Below are 20,052 nucleotides of genomic sequence, written 5' to 3' on the forward strand. Positions count from 1 at the left end.
TAGCTGCATTCCCATGGAATTCCCTCTTATCTACTCCAACATAGAAAGTATTAAAGATGATTTTTTCATGGTAAGTTTTTGAGATAGTATTACCTCCATTTAAAAGATGTAGATACTATCATTTGTCATGAATGCTACAAATATTCCTCTGAACTTGGGCGGGTTCCATGATTTCTGCTTATTTGCTTGTCTAGGAATGCCATTGTCTGAAACAATCCCTGCAAATGGTTAAATGCCAGCTATTGAGTGTGTGTGTTAGAAAACAACAACAACAAGCTCATTTAGGAATTCTTTTTTGCACTTCTTTTTCAAAGGCTAAGTGAATATTTTGTAAGGGCCTGACTATATCATTATCATCAATGTTTCCTTATGAAATTGTTGACTGATTCTTGTCTCCTGCTTATGAGATCTAAGCTTTTGAAACTCAAAGGCAGCTTTTTCTTCACCAGTAGCTTCTAATTAAGCCACAACCTTCAAGGTAAACAAATAATCCCATTTTAAGAGGAAGAAAGGTTAGGTGATCAGTTTGTTGTTATTTTCTTTGTAGATCTCTGATTGACATTTTTTATACAGATGTGTGTGTGTGTGTGTATGTGTATGTGCAAAGGAAAAGACACCAACTTACCCATTCTCGCACAAGGTTATAATGGCTTTCAGATTTAAATAATAGCTACATTGCCTTTCAGAGAAAATAGGAGTCATAATTGAAAAGCTGGGGAGACTTTAGCTAGGCTAACAAGGCATGCTGTTTCCTACAAATTGAAATGATAGGTAGCTAGATAGGTGTGAAGACAAAACAGCATACAAATGAACCCCTCTGTTTGTGACCATGTACATTTGGATGCACAGAGATTAGAACCTAAGTGCTATTGCAGGTGACCTCTCCACCCAGTATTACCTTTATACCTTAGAAGCATTAGAGCAAAATGAACAATGGAGCCTCACTGCATACAGAGCTCTAATGAAAACTCACAATAGACAGAGTATCTAATGGGCAAGTAGACAGGGGTGTGACCATGCTCAGCCCTAAAGAGCTGTTAGTGTCTCTCTATGGGATGTTCTTGGAAACAGAAAAGAAAACATCACCTGGCCTTCTGTATTCCTTTGTTCTTCTGTAAATGGTTGTGTGGGCACTAGCATTTTGTTCAGAGAAACATTCATATGAAAACAATAGTTCCAACCAATACATTCCTCCGAGAAGCAAAAGTACATGTACTATTCTGAAGAACCCCCAGGTGGCTAATATGGCACCACCTCATGCATTTGGGATAAAATAAAATGGAGCAATACACCTCACAAAAGGGAGGAACATTGATTCTCAATGACCATTACAACTCTCTCTCTGTGCTAGAGACTTCTGGGGAGAACTCAGGTTGTTCTTGGAAGATTCTATTCCTTTTGGTTTATCTCATCCTAATATAGTCATAGACACATGGAGAAGGAGAGATTCCTGGAAGTCGTATAATCTGGTGTCACCCCTGGTATAGCAGATACTTTGGTGACACCCTGAAGGGTCACCCACCTCACTTCACCAGAGTATCACAGTGCCCAACTTACAATGCCCAAGACAGGGAGTTCCCATTTGTACAATGGCTTCAGTTGTTGGAAAAATTGTTTTTCATGCTGAGCAATAGGGACTCTACTTGTAATTTCTGCCCATTGACTCCTATTCTGCTGCCAAATCAATGCAGAATAAATCTGTTCCAGAATTAGGCATGACTTTTAGAATGGTATTGCTGGAAAGAACTTCAGGATATTTCTTGTCCTAGGCTTTCTAAGTTCTGGAAAGTAATCATATATGCAACTCAAAACAGATTTCATTCATTTGTTCACTTATTCTGTACATATGCATTGAGAATATATTATTTATCTAGCATTAGAATAGGGGTTGGAATATACTATTGAAAGACAATGTACTTGGTTTCTTAAATTCTTATGCACAAATATTTGAATATTCCTTTTAGAAGAATCACAAGATTGGACATCTTTTCTCCCTTATTCTATCTATATTTTTTAAAATTAATAGTTCTATGTGTCCAACTATACAAGATCTGTCCAGAAAGTATCTGGCCATTGTTAATGTAATGAAAACATATTACATGGCTCTATACTTTCTGGACAGACCTCAGATTCCCTTTAATTTTATTCATTGACATTACTGTTTTTGGTAGTTAACTAATAGGGCTTTAAAAAAATTTGGAAACTTTCTCATTACAAAAATGAAAAAAACAATGGTAATTAATTCAGTTCTCTTTCTCTAAGCTGTCTATACAATTCATATAATATGTTTCTAGAATAATTTGTTTTACCTTTAATAACATTGTCAGTTTTTCTATAAAAATTTTATCAATGTTTATAAGTGAACATAGTATTTAGAATCTGGTAGAAGGATAATATCTTCTCTTATGCTTACCATATATCTGTGAGCACCCACACTAGACTCATAGTGGCTTGGTTACCTCTCATGATAGTGCCATTGCTGGAAAGTATTTAACTTGTGATTGACAATGACTCAACTTCTTTTGAAGCTTGAACTTATTTTATCAGATAATCTTTCTCCAATTGTGGGCTTGGTTTTTTTGTTTGTTTTTTGTATTAAGAATTCTGCTTTATATTGGCTCTACCTTATAAGTGACTTCTAAATTTACATCCGCAATTATGATCAGAAATCCAGATTCGTTTATCAAAAAAATCTTCTTAATAATGTCATAATATGGAAGTCCCCAAATTATCTAAATCTTGACATGAGACAGAGACAAATGGATAAACAAAAAGCTTTGCTTCTCCCGCTCTTCCCATTTCCCTCTCTCAATTGTTTAATCCTCCCAAAGTCAATATTTTCCATTTCTTTCTTTCTTTTGCTCATGCAACGTATATACATTCTGTCAGCAAATCTCATTGACTTCACTGCTAGAAATATCCTAAATCTTTCCATGTCTTTCTTTCTCCACTACTATAGCCTTTACCCAAGCCACATCTTTCACTTGATCTCTTAAATTGTCACCTCCCTCCCTGACTCCTCAACTCATTTCTTTGCATCCACTTTGGGTCTTGACAATCCATTAAGAGAATTAAAAGTGTCTTTAAAAGTTTAAATCAAATTATCTCTCTCCCATTTCAACTGGAAACAAGGTCCTTCACGATCTGGTTTCTGCCTTATTTTCTGATTTCATTTCCTTCTGCTAATTCCCTTTCACACTAAGCTACATACACCGACCATCTTTCTGTCCTTCCCATAGAGCATCTTCATTTCACATTAGATCTTTCCTCTGCAGTAACTGGATCTTTACCTAGCTAGTTTCTTATTATCATTCAGATTTCAGTTTAAATGTCACCTCCCCAGAGAGGGCTATCTTAAATTTTCAGTACAAAGTAGCTATTTGGTCACTATCAAATCACTTTACTTTAATTGTCTTCATATTTATTTCTAACTCATTTTTTTTTATTTCAGCATATTACAGAGGTACAAATGTTTAGGTTACATATATTGCCTTTGCCCCCCCAAGTCAGAGTTTCAAGCATGTCCATCCCCCAGACAGTGTGTACTGAACCCATTAGGTGTGTATATACCCATCCTCTCCTCCCCCTTCCATCTGCCCAACATATTTTTGTATCAATTTATTTGCATATTATTCATCTCCTCAAATTAGAATAGAAGCTTTTTTGTTTACTCCTGTATCCCTAGAACTGAGGTCACTGCCAGATCAGGCACATAATAGACGTCAGTAACTATTTGATGAATAAATTTTATTTTGACTCTATTGTCCTATATTGCCACTATTGGGAGATCAGATGGAATTTTACCCCTGGCTTCCTGAGTATTGGCAGTGCTGCTGATTTCAGTTTCACCTGTTGAGCTAATAAGCAATTCACAATTCCTTTATCTTGGCCATTAATAAGCTACTGACCTGAAGAGGAGAATGTGGATCCCTTGGGGGTACCATTCAATGTAGAATTCAATATAGAATATATAGCCTCAAAACATTTTAAAACTCCCAGTCATCAAAAAGAATAGCTCTCAGAAATGGCAGGACATCCAAATCCAAATATTTGAGAACAAAGAGATTAAGTTTTCTAATGTTGTATTTTTTTAAGTTTGTTTGGGGAGTTTTGTTTTGTTCTTAATAACTGCCGCAGCCTGAGATAATCAAGTGTTAGAAAGTACTGATCTCAGATCACCCTAGCTCTGGAGACCTGTCCACTTGCTTGTGCTTGTTTATGTCGTCCTTGGATTCAGTTATTGTCTATGCTACTTTTCCTACCTGGACTTTGGCATTTCTCATCTTTCCTTTAGGCATCTGCTCATCCCATTCTTTCCTCTAGCCCTGATTCTGTTCCTTGCATATGAACTCATTTCATACAGTAGCCCCTTGATCTTGTATAATTTTAGCTTTGCCTTGAAGCTTCCATCTCAATACTAGAAGGCTGTGATGGTCTCTGATTGTCTGCTCTGTGAGTTCTTCTCTTTATTGCATACACTAAAGATGGCTGTCCCACACCCTGCTAATCATGACAGTGGTGTGAAGGCTCTTCCTTCCCTGGGGTACTAGTAGCACTCACTGCAATTTGCTCTGGGAATGCTAACTGCCCTTTATCAGTAAGGAAATTCTGAGAATGAGAGAAACAGAGGCCTTAAACTCACTTTAGCTTCCATCTATCAAGACAATAACCAATTTGTGCAAAGTCACCAAAACCAACAAATTAAAAAAATAAAAACCGAACTAATATTTCCTTACTTTCTGGACTTACCAGACAGAATTAACTCATTAGTGGCCATGACACACCGAAACAACTATGATTATTTTAGGAACCAGTGGGGTACATGTCAAGAAAAGTGAAGTCCATTCCCAATCATACTTTTCACTTTTGAAATCAGAAACTCACTTCTATGAAAAGCAGTTCAGATCTGCCCAACTTTCTCGGGGTCAGCTTAAATGATTATTTGGCCTTCAGCCAATTTTTTTTTTTTAAGTCTGAAATGATCAATTCCTTAAAATTCAAGAGAGAGGCTGACAAGTTAAGAACTCATAAAAACTTTTATGGCAGACTATCTGCTTTTCATTTGTGGACATGGATCTAGGTATAACATAAATGCAAAGATTTTTGTCTGAGAGACTGGCTACTCTAACTGAAATTAACTTTATCATTATTTTAATCCATATATTGGGAAAGAAAGGATAAGACTGAGAGGACAACAGAGAAAGAGACAGAGAGAAAGAGAGACTAAGAAGTGAGTAGCAAATGGACTGAGTAGCTGGCCAGGAATGCGGTAGTGATCCACACACAGCATGGGGATGCCAGTATGAATCATGCTTGAAAAAAATGATTGGATGGATTAAAACAGGGCCTTTGTCATTCCTTATTTTTATTCATTTAGCATTTATGTAACATCACCTCTGTGCCAGGTTTTCTGCTAAGTATTAGGAACACGAAAATTAATGGTAGAGTCTTTGGCCTCAAAAAGTTCACAGTTTAGTGTGAGTCAAACATATTTTCTTACATGCGTGTGTGTGTGTGTGTGTGTGTGTGTGCTTGTGTGTGTGTAAAATGTAAGGAGCATTGTAATAAAGATACGTATGTGATATTAAGGGGTCATTCAATGAATAAGACATGCAGGATCCCTGAAATCCCTGAGTTTACAATCTTGAATTGAGATATTCAAGATCAGTTAAGAAGTCATCACTCAGTACTAGGCTTGGGTGTTATAGCAACGGATAGAGGGATCCCTAATCCTAAATTATGGAGTTATAAAAGAATTAAGAATAAGCCAAAATAAAAAGGATCACAGAGGATGAAGAAACTAAAGTTGTGTTGGGGAAGAAGGGGTGCTCAGAAAAGCATCTCAGAGGACGTGGCCTTTGGACTATGCCCCCTGGTTAAATCAAGGGTCAGACAGGTACTTTGTGATATCAGGAAAGGGAAGCAGCAAGCACTCAGAATAGCTCAAGGCTCCTCCACTAAGAGCATCTCTTTAAAGAGTTGCAGGTTCTGTATCCTCGGAGGGCCAGATCTTCCTTTTACCATTGGACAAATGATGGAACAGTGTCATGCAGAACATCTCAGACACTCAATGGTCATCCCTAAAAGCCCCTTAAAGTGGCGTTCGAGAGGGAAAACTATCCTAACATCCATTCTGAACAAATAGGAAATTGCTTTTTGTAAGGTTTGATCTGAAAGACACACATACCCCTTCCCGTAGGGTACACCCGCACTACTCAATTTATCTGTGTCACAAACTCCAAGGGCTGAATTGATTGTGCTGTAAATTGAACCTCAGGTTCCATTCTGAGTACCTGAAACGTGACACTCCGTTCACTAAGCCCTGGTGCTTGGGTTGTTTTTCGATTCTAATGTGTTGGAATATGTCTGCCTTTCTGGTGCTGTCTCTGCCTGGGCCAGGAAATGCAGTTTTGATCAAATCTCATAATAATACGGGGAGATGTTGAAGATTAATAGCTATTGATAATCCAAACTGCCAGAAAGTGAGATATAGAGGAAAATTTAATAACCTGAAAAATTGTTACAAAAAAAGTATGGCTTTATTTTCAACTGTCTTTTCCATTACTTGTTTCTGACCCAGGGTGAGTTTTGACGAGGGCCACTCCTGGGACAAGTATGGTTTTACTTCGCTTCCTCTCTTTGTCGACGGGGCTCTGGTGGAGGCCGGAGTGGAGACCCACATCATGACGTGAGTACTCCTTTTGCTCTGGTAGAAAGGAGACCAAAGATCTTGATTCTACTTCCGCTAAGGACTTGGGTTTTTCCCAGGGAAACCTACACCACAGTGTTTCAATCTGTGGGCCAAAGTTTCCTCATCTATAAAATGGAAATATTTAGGTTTATACTGACCAACTCAAAAAGCTACTGATGGGATTAGAAAGACTAGGATCAGTCAATTGAAACAGTCTAGGTTCCTAATGGAATTTAAAGAATTTTAACAAATGCCCATTTATCCAAAACTTAAGCAAAGAGAAAGTTTAAGTTTTTAGATGTGTTTTCTCTCTTTACAAAACAGCGTAGTAAGAGACAGTGGGGCAGGGGTGAAGGGAGCAGAACAGCCAATTTACTGACATCAGGAAATATTTTAAGAAAACTCCTAAAGTCTCTCTCTCTCACTCACACACATTTTTCTACATTCCTTTACAATGAGAATCATTGATTGCGATATAGCTCTTAAAGCTGTAAAAAATCCTGAAGTGCTTTCTCAATAGTAAAGAAATAATAATTTGATACTGTTTTCTAAAAATTTTAATCCCTTAGCTGTCAATCGCCTGTATTTGTGTGTGCACATGTTTGTTTGTGTATGGGGGTAGTGGCAATCCTGCACCAGCCCAAGCCGTCCCCAGTTGACTGGAACACCTTACCCCTCATCTCTTTGCTGGACAGAGTGGAGTCTTGGTGGGCAAGACTGAGGGGTGTCTGCTATATTGCATGGTTGGCACAGAAGGGCTCACGACATGCATCTGTGCTAGTTTGGGGGAAGGGCATGGTATTCCTACTCTAGGGGACACTGCTCCTCTTTTAACTTTTGTGCTCATAGATTTCTTTATATTTTGAATCAGTCTTTTCCCAACACTGATGGACTTTCAGGAGAGGCCACCATGGGGCAAATGACTTCTCCTATGCTTTACATTTTCCACAGAGGGAACAGTGGTAAGAAATCCTTTCTAATTACAGTTAAGCAGTTTTGATCAAATCTTATCATCTGGCCCCAGACTCAGCCTCTTTGCCATGCCCACCCCTCCACTCCCATCCTCATAACCAGAGCACTGACCAGCCACTCCTCTGTACTTCCAGAGTGACAGAAAAATCTCAGCTATGATGAGAAATGGTGATGGTGCAGGAATTAAGGAAGAAGCAAACAGAACAAATGGGCTAATCCCAAACCTCAGGGTTAGGGCACCTGGACCTAAGTTAGGATTCTGTACAACCCTTAGCTATGGAATACCTGTCCAGTAGCTATGCTTGTTGAACCTGCATTTCTTCACTTATGAAACTGAATCTCTTCTTTCTATGTCTTTCTGAAATGTGGAAATGCCAAAAAATCTTTCCCTTTTTATGAAATTCAGCAGAAGCATTGCAAAGGAGGACTCCTTAGGGTCCCATGTCTACAGGATTTGTATAGAGCCTTAAGAAAGAGTCTACAGGATTCCCAGTGTCTACTATTGAAAAATGTTCATAATAGAAAATTTGGGAGACTCTATAGAATATCTTTAGGGTCACTTGGGACAAGTACCATAAAAGTGATTTTAAATTCTCTTATTTAATTCCCTCTGAATTTTCCAAATTACAAGTGAAATCTTCCCTCTAACTCAGAGGGTGGTGGACTGTGTCTTTTAAAGACTTGACACTCATTTTTGAGCATCTACTATGTGTTAGGCCCTGGGCTGGATCCCAGCACTCTGTGGTCGGAAAGTGAAAGACAAGATGTCAAACCTTACGAGGAAATGCTACAATCCACCCAAAGGGTATATCACATTGGTAACTGATGTCTTTAGATGCAGATTTGTGTTATAGTAGGACTTTTGTGGGCAGTTTTATTATAAAATGTGAGCAAGGATTTCTTTTTGAGTTTGTTGCTAAAGAAGTTTTGTCCAATAATTTCTTTCACTCTCCTGAAGTAAGCCCCCAAACAGAATTATCTCACCATCTAAATTTCTAATGAAAATTCTCATGATAACAAAATAGGCCCTATTATTAAGCTGTCAAATCATTTTATTAATTAAGGGTTAACAACAGTGTAGGCAAGTTTAGTTGTACAAACCATGGACAGTATGAAATGAGATATTTAAGATATAAGATATTATTAATGCTTAGAGTCTAAAGCTTATCCTTTGGTGGATACCCAGCAACAATATATAACATCAGCACAAGTCCTAGATGTTCAAAAGCAGTATTGTAACATAAATTTTATTTCTAAAATACTTGGTAAATATATAGATATACATCTGTCTATTCCTAAAAGCCCCTTAAAGTGGCATTGGGGAGGGAAAGCAATCCTAACATCCATTCTGACAGACAGACAGACAGCAGAGAAACACTGAGAGAGAAACCCCCAGGATCTAGGGTCCTGACAAGACCTTGGTAAGGTTATAAAAACAACAAAATTAATGAATGGTACTTGCTATGTGTCAGATACTGTTCCAAATGGATAAATCAGAAAGAAACCTCTTCTCTCACAGTTTGCATGCAACTATGTTAAATAAATATGTATAAATGACTCTGCCATGTAATCCTGAACATGCTGCCAAGAGATTCCAAATTTTCTTATCAATTCCACGAAGCGAATGGACTATGAGGAATACCACCACCTCTTTCATGAATATCTCTGGCCATGAGCTGACTTTCCACATTATTTCCCATCCTTCACTTAGTCATTAGATATAAAAGGAAAAGTTTCTACTTCCCTAGGACTTCCACTGATGTGGCCATCAAACAGCTTAAGTATTGAGTTCTAAATTCTGTAAGGCCAAGGCACTCATATTGAGAAAGGTTGTGGCATCTACTTCTCTCATAAATTCAAGCCAGATGTGGCTGCTCAACCCATCCAAATCTGACACAGCCCTGGAACCTTGGGCAATGGTCCCAAAGTCAGCCATTTCCTGCTTTTGTACAAAGACAATTATCAGTCCTCCTTTGATTTTGTTTTCCCTTCACTTCCTTACCTGACGTATCCTGCATCCTCTTGTATGAGGAGGCCGGTTTGCACTCATTGCACCTTCTGTTGGGCATGACTTTCAACAGTACCATGTGTATACGCCAATCTCTACGTGACCTGGTATTCCCTAGCAAGTTTAAGGCCACAGTTTAAATTCTGTGTTCATGTAATCTTAAATGGTAATAATTTTTTTCTCAGCTTCAGATGGAGTTTAGCTGGTCACATAGAAATGAGGGAGACTGACCTCAGGGCCAAACCATTTACTGAAAAGAAGAGATAGCACTTCTGTTTTCCTTTCCTCCCCACTAGGACTCCACAAGAGCTTGGCAGAGCTTCTCTACCTTTTTCTGTCTTGTTTATCAAGATACTTTAAAGAATAGAGCATAATTATTTTCTTATAGGGGATCTGGGGGGAGAAGAGGCATTTATCTTTTCATAAATTAACACGGGTCTTGGAAGCATTTGTCAAAACAGATATAAACAATTCAGTTGACCTGTTTTAACTTTTTGTGAAATTCAGTTTCTCTTGTATGAAAATAATACAGGTTTTGTCAGGACTCTTCAGATAGCTGGAAAGGCAAGCCCTGGAATGGTTGCCAAGGGGTGATTTCTGTCTCCATTCCAGATATGAAAAGGGCTTTAAAACCAAGTGGCCTCCTAGGAATGGCCGGTGTTTTTCCATTGTGGAATGGCAGTGGGTTGAGGACTAAGGCAGGAAATCAAAGAAATTTTATATATTTCTTAGGAACCGTAAGGAAAGGGAGTCCATTTGGGGGACAAGAAAGTTTAGCCTTGCCGTTGAACTAAAGTAGACTGTTTGAATTGTGTACCCTCCCCTGCACTGTTAACCTTGACTCTCTCTTTAGCTCAGCTGTGGTCAGAAAGAAAGAGGACCACACTAATGTTCTATCACCTTATCTTATCACCTTGATTTGGGGGATTTATATGTTTGATGGTTCATGTATTTAAAAGCATTTGCAGTGCTTCTGATATGTGTCAGACCCTGTTAGATCTCAGGGGGTATTAAAAAGGTAAATACAATTCTTTCCTTTTAAGGAGCTCTCAGGCCAAAATGGTGGGGTTAAGTGAGGATGTGCTGACCATCAAGGTGTCATCCTAGCCAGGAAGTAAGCAGGGAAAGTGAAGACTGCACACCTCATAGCCAGGAGGTGAGCAGGCCGAAGTGAAGACTTCACTCGCACAATGCCTGGAGATTGAGTTGGTGTGTAAGTTTTAATAGCAGTTCACCAGTGGAAAACCAAATAATAGGCAATAAAATATAAGTCCCCAAAAAGCAGAGATTTTTATCAGCTTAATTCACTAATAGAAACTCAGTGCCTAAAAGGGAGTTTGGCACGTAGGAGGAAATCTGTAATTATTTGTTGAATGAATTAATACTTTCCAGGCAAGGGAAAGAACGTACACAAAGGCAAGAACCACTAAAGTGCATGGCTGAGTGTTAAGGGACTGAGAATGAGGGTTTTAGGTCATGTTTAGGAATTTGACATATCTCTAGAGTGAGGTTTTTTGGAAATTGAAGTGTGATCAAGTCACTCCTCTTCTCATTGCCTTTAGGAGAGTGTCTGGATTCATTGAATGGCCTACAAGCATCTTTGCTGACCACCTGTCTGGGATCTTGTCTCTGGTCCCCATGGTCTGACCCACCTCTTCTGTCACACTGGTGCCTTCGTGCCCCAGGGTCTTTGTTTTCTACCTGCCTGGAATGTGCTTTTTCCTCCCCACTTGAGCAACCAAACTTCTAAGTGGGTCTCAGGTCTCAGCTTAAGCTTCAGTTCTTAGAGCTGACCTTCTTGCAGCCCACCAGATGAGGTCAGATTCTCCCACGCTGTATATTGTCTTGGCCCTGTATATTTTTTCCTTCACAGCACTTTAGCTAATTAATATTAATGAAGATGACATTAGTTGTTTAATATGTTCCCCCTCCACCTTCATCCACTTTGAAGACAGATGGATACACACACACGTGCATGTGTGTACACACATTCGTGCAAGTTCAAGTTCTCATGAAGGAGGATCTTTGTGTATCTTGTTCTTTGAGCGCCATCTATTTACCAGGCTTGTTCCAACTTGGAGGATTTAATTTTGTATATGTATTGGATGAATGAATTACTAATGAATAAGTGAACCCCAAGAATCTTACCTTTGTTGTGGTTGTTGTTGCCTCTCTGGCCCATGGCTCTAGCATTTTAGAAAGTTGATTTTGGATCCCCAGAGATTCTGAAGTGCTATGATCACAATCCAGTAGTTGCAGATGATGGGGGTTGGGGTTGGGTGGGAATCCGAGCTGGCTGTGTCTCTGTGTAGAAGTGTATATACGGGGGTTGCAAAGCATGGGTGGGCTGGCATGTGGGCACAAAGGGCAGCTAGAAAATGAGGACCTTACTGGGAACGATTTCTAACTCCCTCCACTTCCACAAGAATATGCGCAGCTTCCACTTTTCCAAGAGGGCAGAGCTCCAGGAGCCTGGAAGCTTCTAGTACTGCAGTTCTCTGCACTGGGATTTGCAAGGGCAAGATAGTCCCCAGCTTTGAGGCCTGGGATTTGCTTACTTTTATTGCTTTTTTCTACTGTCTTTTCAAATGTTATTTTTTTAACATCTCCCTGGTAAACTTGACAGGAACCGTCTAGTCTAGCCTAATTCACAGTGATACATGACGGTTCTTATTACCGAAGGCTGCGGGCAGGGCTGGATGAATGACAAGCCAGAGGGCCTATTACAGTCTCAGGTGGTGGCTCTCTAGCTGATGAGACGCCTGTGGTTGTTTTGGGACTCTGACCTCTTTGCTGTTTCTTGAAAAGTTTTTTGCCCCCAAATTAGCACTTTAAGGAGAGCTTTTCTCAGATGTGGAATCAGATGGGAAAACACTGCTTTCCTGTATCCTTAAAGCTACGTTTGAAATTCTTTCCTGATATGAAATGTTTGAACCAATTGGCTGTGATTTAGCTGATGTTTTACAGGGGGCAGGGAGAACCTGGCAGCTTCCTAGAAAAACATTCCCGGACAGGAGAGGCACAGCTTCCCTGGAAGTAAGTGGATACTTCCTACCGAGAGTGAATGGCAAAAAATAAACAAAAAACCAAACAAACAAAAACAAAGACAAAAACAAAAACCCTAAAGAGGTCTTTAGACAACTTGTGTCTATCCAGTACCCCTTTTTTTTTTTTTTTTTTTTTTTTGGTGCCAGGTATCACTTTGAGCACTTTTTCAAACCTGATTTCATTGAAATCTCCCAACAGCCCTGGAAGGTAGGTAGTATTATCATCATGGAGCGGATGAGGACACTGAGGCTCAGAGAAATTAAGTGTTCAGCTCACATGTTGAGAAAGAGGCAAAATAAGACCGAGGAATGTGAATTTCAGACTCCATGCTCAGAGCTAAGATTTGAGGCATGGTACTAGGATTCTGTAAGGTTTGCTCAGTGAAGGACCACCAAGGTGTGTGGGGAAAAGTAGTAGGATGTGAGTTGTTCACTAAGTATTGATGAGTGCCTTCTGTGCTTCCAGACACCAAGTTACAGCTGACCTTGTCCTGAATTTTAATTCATAATCTGTTTTAAAAAATATGATAAACATATGAAAGAATTAGAGAACAATTAAATGGTAAGGTATGGGGCAAATTTTGGTTGCCATTAGATATTAAGCAATTGAAGGCAGAGTGGCCGTGAAGAGCTTCGTGGCTACACAGAGAAGAGGGAGAGAGGGCATTCCAAGTGGGCAGGACAGTGTGAGCAACCCTGGAGCGGTGGGAATGTGCCTGGCTGGCAGGAGAGTGAGAGGTGGGAAAAGCCGGAGATGCCGTCAGCAAATTGGCTCAGGCCAACCGCCTTGCTGACTCCCTTTAGAAATTCAATTCTAATTGGCATAAATCTCTGATTCATTGTTCCATCAGCAGAACTAATAGCCAAAGTGAAGGAGAGAGATAACATTTTGCCTAGAAAATTATGCAAACCCCAAAGCTGCAGAGGTTTAAGAAAAAAATGTGAAGATCTTCTTTCCACTTAAGAGACTGTGACCACATGCTTAGCAGGGAACATACTTTTAAATACAGCCTTAGCAAAACGTGGAGGCCCAGCCTGGAGCTTAAATGCATTGTTTAGCCTCTAGTAACTGCATCCGATAAAGTCTTTGGAAATGAACCAGAGCTGCTTCCATTGATCTGTTTTTCAATTCTCTGTTGTTTGCTGGAAGAGCCTGATTTTACTTTGAGCAAAGTAAGTCATTCGAGTAATCAGCAAATCCAGTGGAACTCCCAAGTCATTGCCTTGCAGGCTGGCTGCTTGATTCACAACCTTCAGATTGCCACCAGGCTTGCCATCTACCCGGAGGTATGCTCGTGTTTATGCCAAGGGACACAGAAGCAGAACGCATGCTTGCAGAGGGGCTTTTAGAGGATACTGGAGTGCACTGGGGGCCAGCAACAGCCTGGAAGGAAAAGACTTAATTTGGTTAAGTCTTTAACAGATTGCTGTGTGGGCTTGGGAGGAAGGACGATGTGGTGCTGATAGCATGGGCTTTGGAGGCTCACTCTCCAGGGACAGTGCTCAGATTGCCATGTCACACCTCCCTCAAGTTCCAATTTCATCACCTAAGTGTAAGGATTAAGAAAAATAACCTTCCTCGAGAGACATTAGAAATGTTTGTGGTCTCCATGGTCTCATGATCTAGAAACAGGCTCCCTGCAGGGAAGGACTTTGGCCAGCTAGAGCAGAGTCTGGCAGACTTTTTCCATAAAGGGCCACAAAAAAAGATTTTAGGCTTTGCTGGCCACGGGCTTCTGTTGCCGCTACTCGCCTCTCCCAGTCTAGTGTGAAAGCAGCCATAGATAATATGTAGATGAATGGGCATCGTCGTGTCCCAGTAAAACTTTATGGATACTGAAATTTGAATTTCATACCATTTTCACACGTCACAAAATACAGTCCTTTACTTACTCCCCCCTCCCAACCATTTAAAACGTAAAAACAATTCTTAGCTTGTGGGCCGTCCAAAACAGGTAGCAGGCTGGATTTAGCCTAGGGGTTGTAATTTGACTCGGAGCAGGACTGTACCTGGGGCTTACTACTTTGTGGCTGTGTTACAAATACCGTTTGAAGTTTTGAGTTTCTACACTCTTCCCCTACTTATAAATTACTTCTCCAATTGCACCCCTTTACGAAGTATTGAAAAGATACTTTTCATGAAATGGCTCGGCAGTTTTCTTATTTCTTTTTATAAAGCTTTGTGGAGACATAACTGACATACATAAAATGACACACATTTATTGTATATATCTTGATGTGTTTAGACATATGCATACACCCATTATTTTCACCACGATCAAGGTGTCCTTCACCTCCCAAAATTTCTTTTGTTTTTTTTGTGACGATTTTTGAAAGAACATTTAACACGAGCTCTATCCTCTTAACATATTTTAATGTGCACACAACACTATTGCTAACTCTAGGCTCCATGTTGTAAAATCTAGTAACATGCACATCTTGTGTAACTGAAACTTTGTGCCGACTGAACAACTCCCCATTTTCCCCTCCTCCAGGCCCTGGCAACCACCATTCCACTCTGTTTCTATGATTTGGACTATTTTATATACCTTATATACAGAGAATTATAAAATATTTGTCCTTCTGTGACTGGGTTTTTTCAGTTAGCATAATGTCATCTAGGTTCACAAGTGTCACAAATGATACATTCATCCTTAAAAAAGAAGTCTCCTTATTTCTTATCCAAACCCCACATACAGATCTCACCTCTTTCAGGAAGCCCTCCACAACTACTCCGGGTCTTACTCATTTCCTTTTACTGAATTCCTTTCATGAGGCTCACGGTGACTCAGAGGTGTATTTAGTTTGCTTTGCTGGTTTTCCAAAGGAGCCAAAATTTGCAAAATCGGAAACATCTGGCAGGATTAAGCCCAAATACTTATAGTCCAACAATCCATGAGAGGGGCGTGGCAGCTGCCCACTTTGGGTGGGGCATGCTCTTTCCCACCCCACCTCTCACCTGAGGCACGCAGGTCCGCTCCGCCTACTTCAGTTCACTCCATGTTTATTTAAGTTGCCCTCCTGGCTCTGGTAAAATTTTGAATTTGTGAATCCCAATTTAGATTCTACATTGACTATTTCATTACTATATCATTTTCTTACAGTTTTTTGGAAATTTGAAAAATACAGAAAAATACAAAGAATAATATCACAAACACCTGTGTACCCACCACCTAAAATGAATAAATACTAACACGTTATCACTTGGGATTCAGATTTTTAGATAACACGTACATTTCATCTGAGGTAAAGGTGATCTTCTCATCACTGTCCATCTCGGATCCTTTCTCCTTACTCCTTCCCCAGATCATTCTAGAACAAGCATTGATACCTCTAGTACTTGATTGTGCATAGAAATATATTGGTATTGCTTTATGTGTTTTTAGAATACATAATTTATATAAATGATATCATTCTCCTTCATGCTTCTTTCACTAAATGTTATCTATCTTGGGTCATGTCCATCTGGTCCAGATACTTTTAATGCTACATGGCATTGTCATGATAAATATGCACAACTTACCCATTGTTCTTTTAATGGACATTGAAGTTGTTTCTGGTTTTGCACAATTACAAACATTATCGTCACATCTTTGCACATGCCTCCAGGTAACTACATGGAAGAAATTCTCTGAACTGCATACCTAGAAGTGAAATTGCTAGGTCATGATAAACTGGCCTTGTCACTAATAATACATTCTTAATATGCACCAATAATGCAATAATCATTCTTGCATTGTTTTCTAGTTGCTTTCCATGTTGGTCATCTTTTCAGATGGAGTGTGAGGTTGTTTTTGGTCTGTAAGGTTCAGGAGGTATGCAACTGTGTTTTATTCATCATCTCCCATAGCACTGAACATAATTGTGCTTGTTCATAATTGGTGCTCAGCAGATACAGGGTGAGCGAATAATACTATTGGACTAGACTGCAAATTGTTTAAGAGCAGGCGCTGAATTTTATACTTTCTCTGATTCTTTTTATTTATTGGTTCAGGATTTGACACAAAGTGGGGCACTGAGAAATATAATGACATTGTAATGACATGGGAACACAAGGTGTTCCTCCTTTCTTCTCTCTTAGAGTTCTTTGCATCTCCATTTATTTCCTCCTCTTTAAATCCCATCTCGAACATCAGTCTCTCTCATTTCCTTCTCTTAGGTTCTCCTTCATCACTCAACTCCTGACTTATCTTCTATAGGTGCACGGGCCACATTTTCTGACTCACTGTTCTGGACCTTAAACTTTCAAACCTATTAAAGGGATTTGGTTGTGAGGAAAGAATCAAAATTGTTTGGACATAGGATGATTTCTTTAAATTCATTTAAAAAATAAGTTTTCTTTCTTTTCCCTCTTCAGTTCCAGTGCCTTTTAGTCTCCTTCTCAATGTTCTTTCACCTTCCTCCTCCCCCCATATTTATTTTCAAGCCTTTTAATCCCCGCTGCCTTCCTCCACCTCCCCAATTGTTGCATCGTGTAAGGAACATAGGCTCCGCTTGAGGGATTCTTGCTGTTGATTCCCTGCCTGTTTCTATTAAGGTCTAGCTCATGTCTCACTTTTGCTCAATGCAATTCCCGCATAGCCACTGATCTCCTTTACCACTAATTCCATCTACACCCTAATGGGAAAACAATCAGGTGGCGTGGACACACACCAGTAACCAAGGATGTGGCCTGAATTTCTGGAGACCAACAGCTGCTGTCTGCCAATGCCTGGCCTTCTCAGAACACTGCTCTTTCTGCTTTGCTGTGGAATTAGTGCTCGACAGCTTCCTCTGTGGAAGCAGGGGAGGGGGGCTTCTGGAGGCAGAGGCAAAGGGGGCAGAGGGAGCCAGGCCTTTCAGAGAGAACTGGACATTTAAAAGGGGGCTCCAGAGTCCACATGTGTCAAGTGTTGCTATCACAAGAACATTTATTATTCCTTTATTCAACAATAAGTATTGATAGCCCACTGTAAAGTAGGCACTGTTCTAAGAGTTCTAGAAGCTGGGCTAGAGCATAAACAAAATAGTCAAGGTCTCTGTTAAGAAGAAGTTTATATTCTAAAAGCCTCTCCCATCTCCTGCAGAGGGAACATCAGATGTGTATGAGGTTTATTTCAGCTCTGGTGTTCCTGGAATCTGTTCCATAGTCTGATTCTGAGATTTTTTCATGGTGGTGGTGGTGATGGTGATGTGTATATGTGTGTGGGGTAGCAGGGTAGTGGTGAAGAAGAGAGTGTGTGAAAAAGGGAGAGAATAGAGATGATGTGAGGAGATAGATACTCCCTCCCACATCAGGGTCCCTCTAACTTCTTAGAGTCTCATGGAGGCTTTGGTCTGATTATCTCTTATCTTCTAGTCTGAAAACAAATAACACTGTCAATGAATGGATGGGAACATCATAGAATAGTTAAAGCAATACCTCCAGTGGGGCTTTTATTTTCTTATATACGGATTTTTATAGTTTCTTAAATTTTTTATAATAAGAATGTATTCTTTTTATAATGAGAAAAAAATGAGATCATTTATCAAAATGTACACGTTAAAAAAATCATCTCTCAGATAATGGAAGGGAAGAGTGCACTGAAGTTTATGCTGGTGTCTTGTGGGTGACACTTACTCCACCTTTGACCTTGTGACCTAGAGGAAAGGAGAGACTTAACCTCCCACCATTGCTTCCCAGTGCTACCCAATACCCTGAATAAACTGATACTAAATCATTCCAAATAAACATACTACTGGAACCCAATAAAGTATAAGAATGGAAAATGGATAAATTCTACTTATAAAATAAAAATTCAGGAAATTGCTAGACAGTGGCTTCTGATGAAGCACAGCTCTAAATAATTTCTTCAAGGTCATCTGGTTAATTTATGCTGCATTTGTAAGTTATTGTGTATTTTAAAAATTAATGAAAGATTTAATTATAGCAGGGTCGCCTGTGACCTTTTGTGAAATGACTTCATCATAAATCTGCAGGCATTTCAGAACTGTTTTCCAGGTTTGTAATAATTTGCTCTCAAATTAATGACACCAAGCCTGTGAAAAGAGCTGAATCTGGGTGAAAGGATTGAGATGGGATTTGTGGTTACCTAGCAATGGCTAATTCCAAGTCCTGGGTGGAGGTGGCAGAGGAGATGGTGTGTGATTCACCAGAATCCACAGCAGATTTAACTATTTACTTAGAGAAATGAGAAATAAATCTAGTGTGTCAATAGGGAGAAATTGCATGTAGCCAGACTGGGTCATCGCCAAGCAGTTGATTAGGGGTGCATTTATCTACATGTGAATGGGGGGTAACACCTGGACCAATGGGAGGATTTCCCTTCCTCCCTGGCCCCCAAGCAGGGGTTCTTCTTTATTTGTAAACTGAGGATGTGCACCTGCCCTCCAGCTCACTGACTGCCCCTAAAGCCCAACTGAGACTCTATCACCCCTGTTCTCTGCCCTTTACCCACCTCAGAGGCTCAGTGGGAGCAGCTAAGCTGTCTCTGGAGGACAGTGGGCTCGTTTCCCCGGAGTCCAGGCTACATCAATGGCTATGGCATGCTGATGATCCATTTGATCCAAGAGAGGGGAGCGGCTGTGCAGTGGAACGCCACATCTTAGCACATCGAACAAGATCTTCTCTCTTAGTAGAAACTGGTAGCACACATCTGTTGTTCTAGAGTGGCAGGCTAGAGTTTGGGAAACTCAGCGCACCCTTTAGACACAGGAACCTGGGAGATAAACCAGCAAAATCTGGAAAGTAAGTCTTGGCTGAAGCCTTCCCTAGTTAGCTGCAGCCCTGGATGGGATCACTCCTCTTCTCTGCATTCTTCAAGCAAGTATTTATGGTGCTGTGGTCACCTGTGTCATACCATGAATCCACTTGCAAGCTGAAAAAGTTTCCCATGAAAAGCAGTCAGTGTGGGAGAAAGAGTTGGGTGTCAGGAGACTTGGGTTCCATTTCTCGAGGAGGCCACTACTCCATCTGGGCCTCAGTTTCCTCAGCTAGCGTGTGAAGGGCCTTGATCAAAAGTTCATCCCTAAAGACCCCTCTAGCACTAAGACTTTATAATTCTGTTTGTTCTTTTGCATGCCTCAGGGATTCCCACCTGGAGGCCAAGCCAAAAAAGACTGGACTGTCGTAGTTCAGGTTCAAGTATGAATTCTCCACATAGTCAATGCCTTAGAACTTGAGACAAATAGGGCCATAATTGGAACTTTCTAGATACATCTCTGCAGATTTCTCCTTTCTTCCTTCCTCCAACTGTGCTTTCAGTTTTATATATTTCATAGTGTTTCTGCCTTTCATGCAAACAGGCCATTAAGACGTAGAGGTCAGAGACCCCATGCCCATACCTCAGTGCCAC

At 40.1% G+C, this 20,052-nt stretch overlaps 1 protein-coding gene across 1 annotated transcript in view; it reads left to right on the top strand.

Annotated features, from left to right (window-relative positions):
* SORCS3 (sortilin related VPS10 domain containing receptor 3) overlaps positions 1–20,052 on the top strand; it is a 561,026-nt gene that overhangs the window by 480,426 nt on the left and 60,548 nt on the right. The window contains exon 14 of the mRNA XM_069459773.1: positions 6,581–6,688. Within this exon, the coding sequence (XP_069315874.1) occupies positions 6,581–6,688 (108 nt within the window). The remainder of the gene's footprint in view (positions 1–6,580; positions 6,689–20,052) is intronic.

This window comes from Eulemur rufifrons, chromosome 28, assembly GCF_041146395.1.
Source record: "Eulemur rufifrons isolate Redbay chromosome 28, OSU_ERuf_1, whole genome shotgun sequence".
NCBI lineage: Eukaryota > Metazoa > Chordata > Mammalia > Primates > Lemuridae > Eulemur > Eulemur rufifrons.